General features: G+C 57.9%; 1 protein-coding gene across 2 annotated transcripts in view; it reads right to left on the bottom strand.

Annotated features, from left to right (window-relative positions):
* Ripor3 (RIPOR family member 3) overlaps window positions 1-1,250 on the bottom strand; it is a 75,462-nt gene that overhangs the window by 27,569 nt on the left and 46,643 nt on the right. For both annotated transcript variants that reach the window (XM_031372833.1, XM_031372832.1), the window contains exon 2: window positions 161-282. In XM_031372833.1, the coding sequence (XP_031228693.1) occupies window positions 161-273 (113 nt within the window). In that variant the 5' untranslated portion in view covers window positions 274-282. The remainder of the gene's footprint in view (window positions 1-160; window positions 283-1,250) is intronic.

The raw sequence follows: 1,250 nt of genomic DNA on the forward strand, positions 1-1,250 counted from the left end.
CACACACACACCCCACACACACATACCCCCTCACACACACACCACACACACCCACACACCCACATACCCCCCCCACACACACACATACCCCACATAGTTTGATGTCCCAGGCTGCTGGCTGGGCTCTGTGTTCCCTGCCCTCTGTCCCCATGACACTTACGATGAGACCCTTCGGCTTTGTGCACTGCTGAAGCCAGCGAAGGAGGCGCTGCGGCCCACGGTCCCCACAGTCCCGGCATCCCCTGGAGATAGGAAGCGCAACCTCACAGACATGGCTGTCACCTGAGAGGAGAGGACAGGAAAGTTAGCATGGCTGGACGGTCTGCAACCACACCCCGAGAATACAGGTCCCCCTTCCACTCACACAGGAGCAGGCTGCAGCAACGTGAGGTGGGGGGGTATGGAGGCAGCCTGTGGCAAGTGTCAGCTGTGGGGTTCAAAGCCAGGCCTGTTTATCCTAATGCGGAGCCCAGCTCCATAGCGGTCTGTTCTCTCCGCCCCTGCTGTGCCTGCACCTAAAGAGCCAGCACTGAGTACCTACTGTATACAAGCTGTGAACTGCACACAGTATACCAGATGAGGCCTCGTGGCACCAGAGGACCAGCTCTAACCGGGAAACGGAGCAGGGCTGCAGCTCCTGGAGAACTTGACAGGCCACAGAACATAGGTCCCCAGAGAGTCAGGCTCCCCCCAGGAGGATTTTGGCCTTCCTACTGGGCAGATAGCTGGGAGCCACGGGTAGACTTGAAGCAGCAATGATAGAGATGGCTGACATCAAGGGCTGCTGTGGCCCAGGGCCCACTGGATGTCTCAGGTCCAGGCTGTAATGAGGCCAGCCCACAGAGCCCTGGCTGGCTTCTCTTTTTTTCCAAACCATCTCCAGGATGGAAAAATGCCCCTGCAACCCTGGGGATCACAGTGCTTTGAGCTGGATCTTCTAGCACAGACAGTTGGAAACTTCTTCATATCTAACCTAAATCTCTGCTGCTGCTGCTTCCTACTTTGCTCCTTAGCCAGGGTGGTGCCACTCTAAGGATCCCAGGGACCCCCTACTGCCCACACACCAGCCACAGACATCTCCAGCCAGGGAGGCTCCTTCGTTGAATTGGAAATCCCCCTCCCCAGTATCACTTTCACTTCCAAACCTTGGTTCACACTGGGGCCTCTGCCCACAGCTCCCACTGCTCCCACAGCTCCCACAGCTCCCACAGCTCCCCCAGCTCCCACAGCTGCCACAGCTGCCACAGCTC

Source organism: Mastomys coucha, unplaced genomic scaffold (assembly GCF_008632895.1).
Source record: "Mastomys coucha isolate ucsf_1 unplaced genomic scaffold, UCSF_Mcou_1 pScaffold15, whole genome shotgun sequence".
Taxonomy (NCBI): domain Eukaryota; kingdom Metazoa; phylum Chordata; class Mammalia; order Rodentia; family Muridae; genus Mastomys; species Mastomys coucha.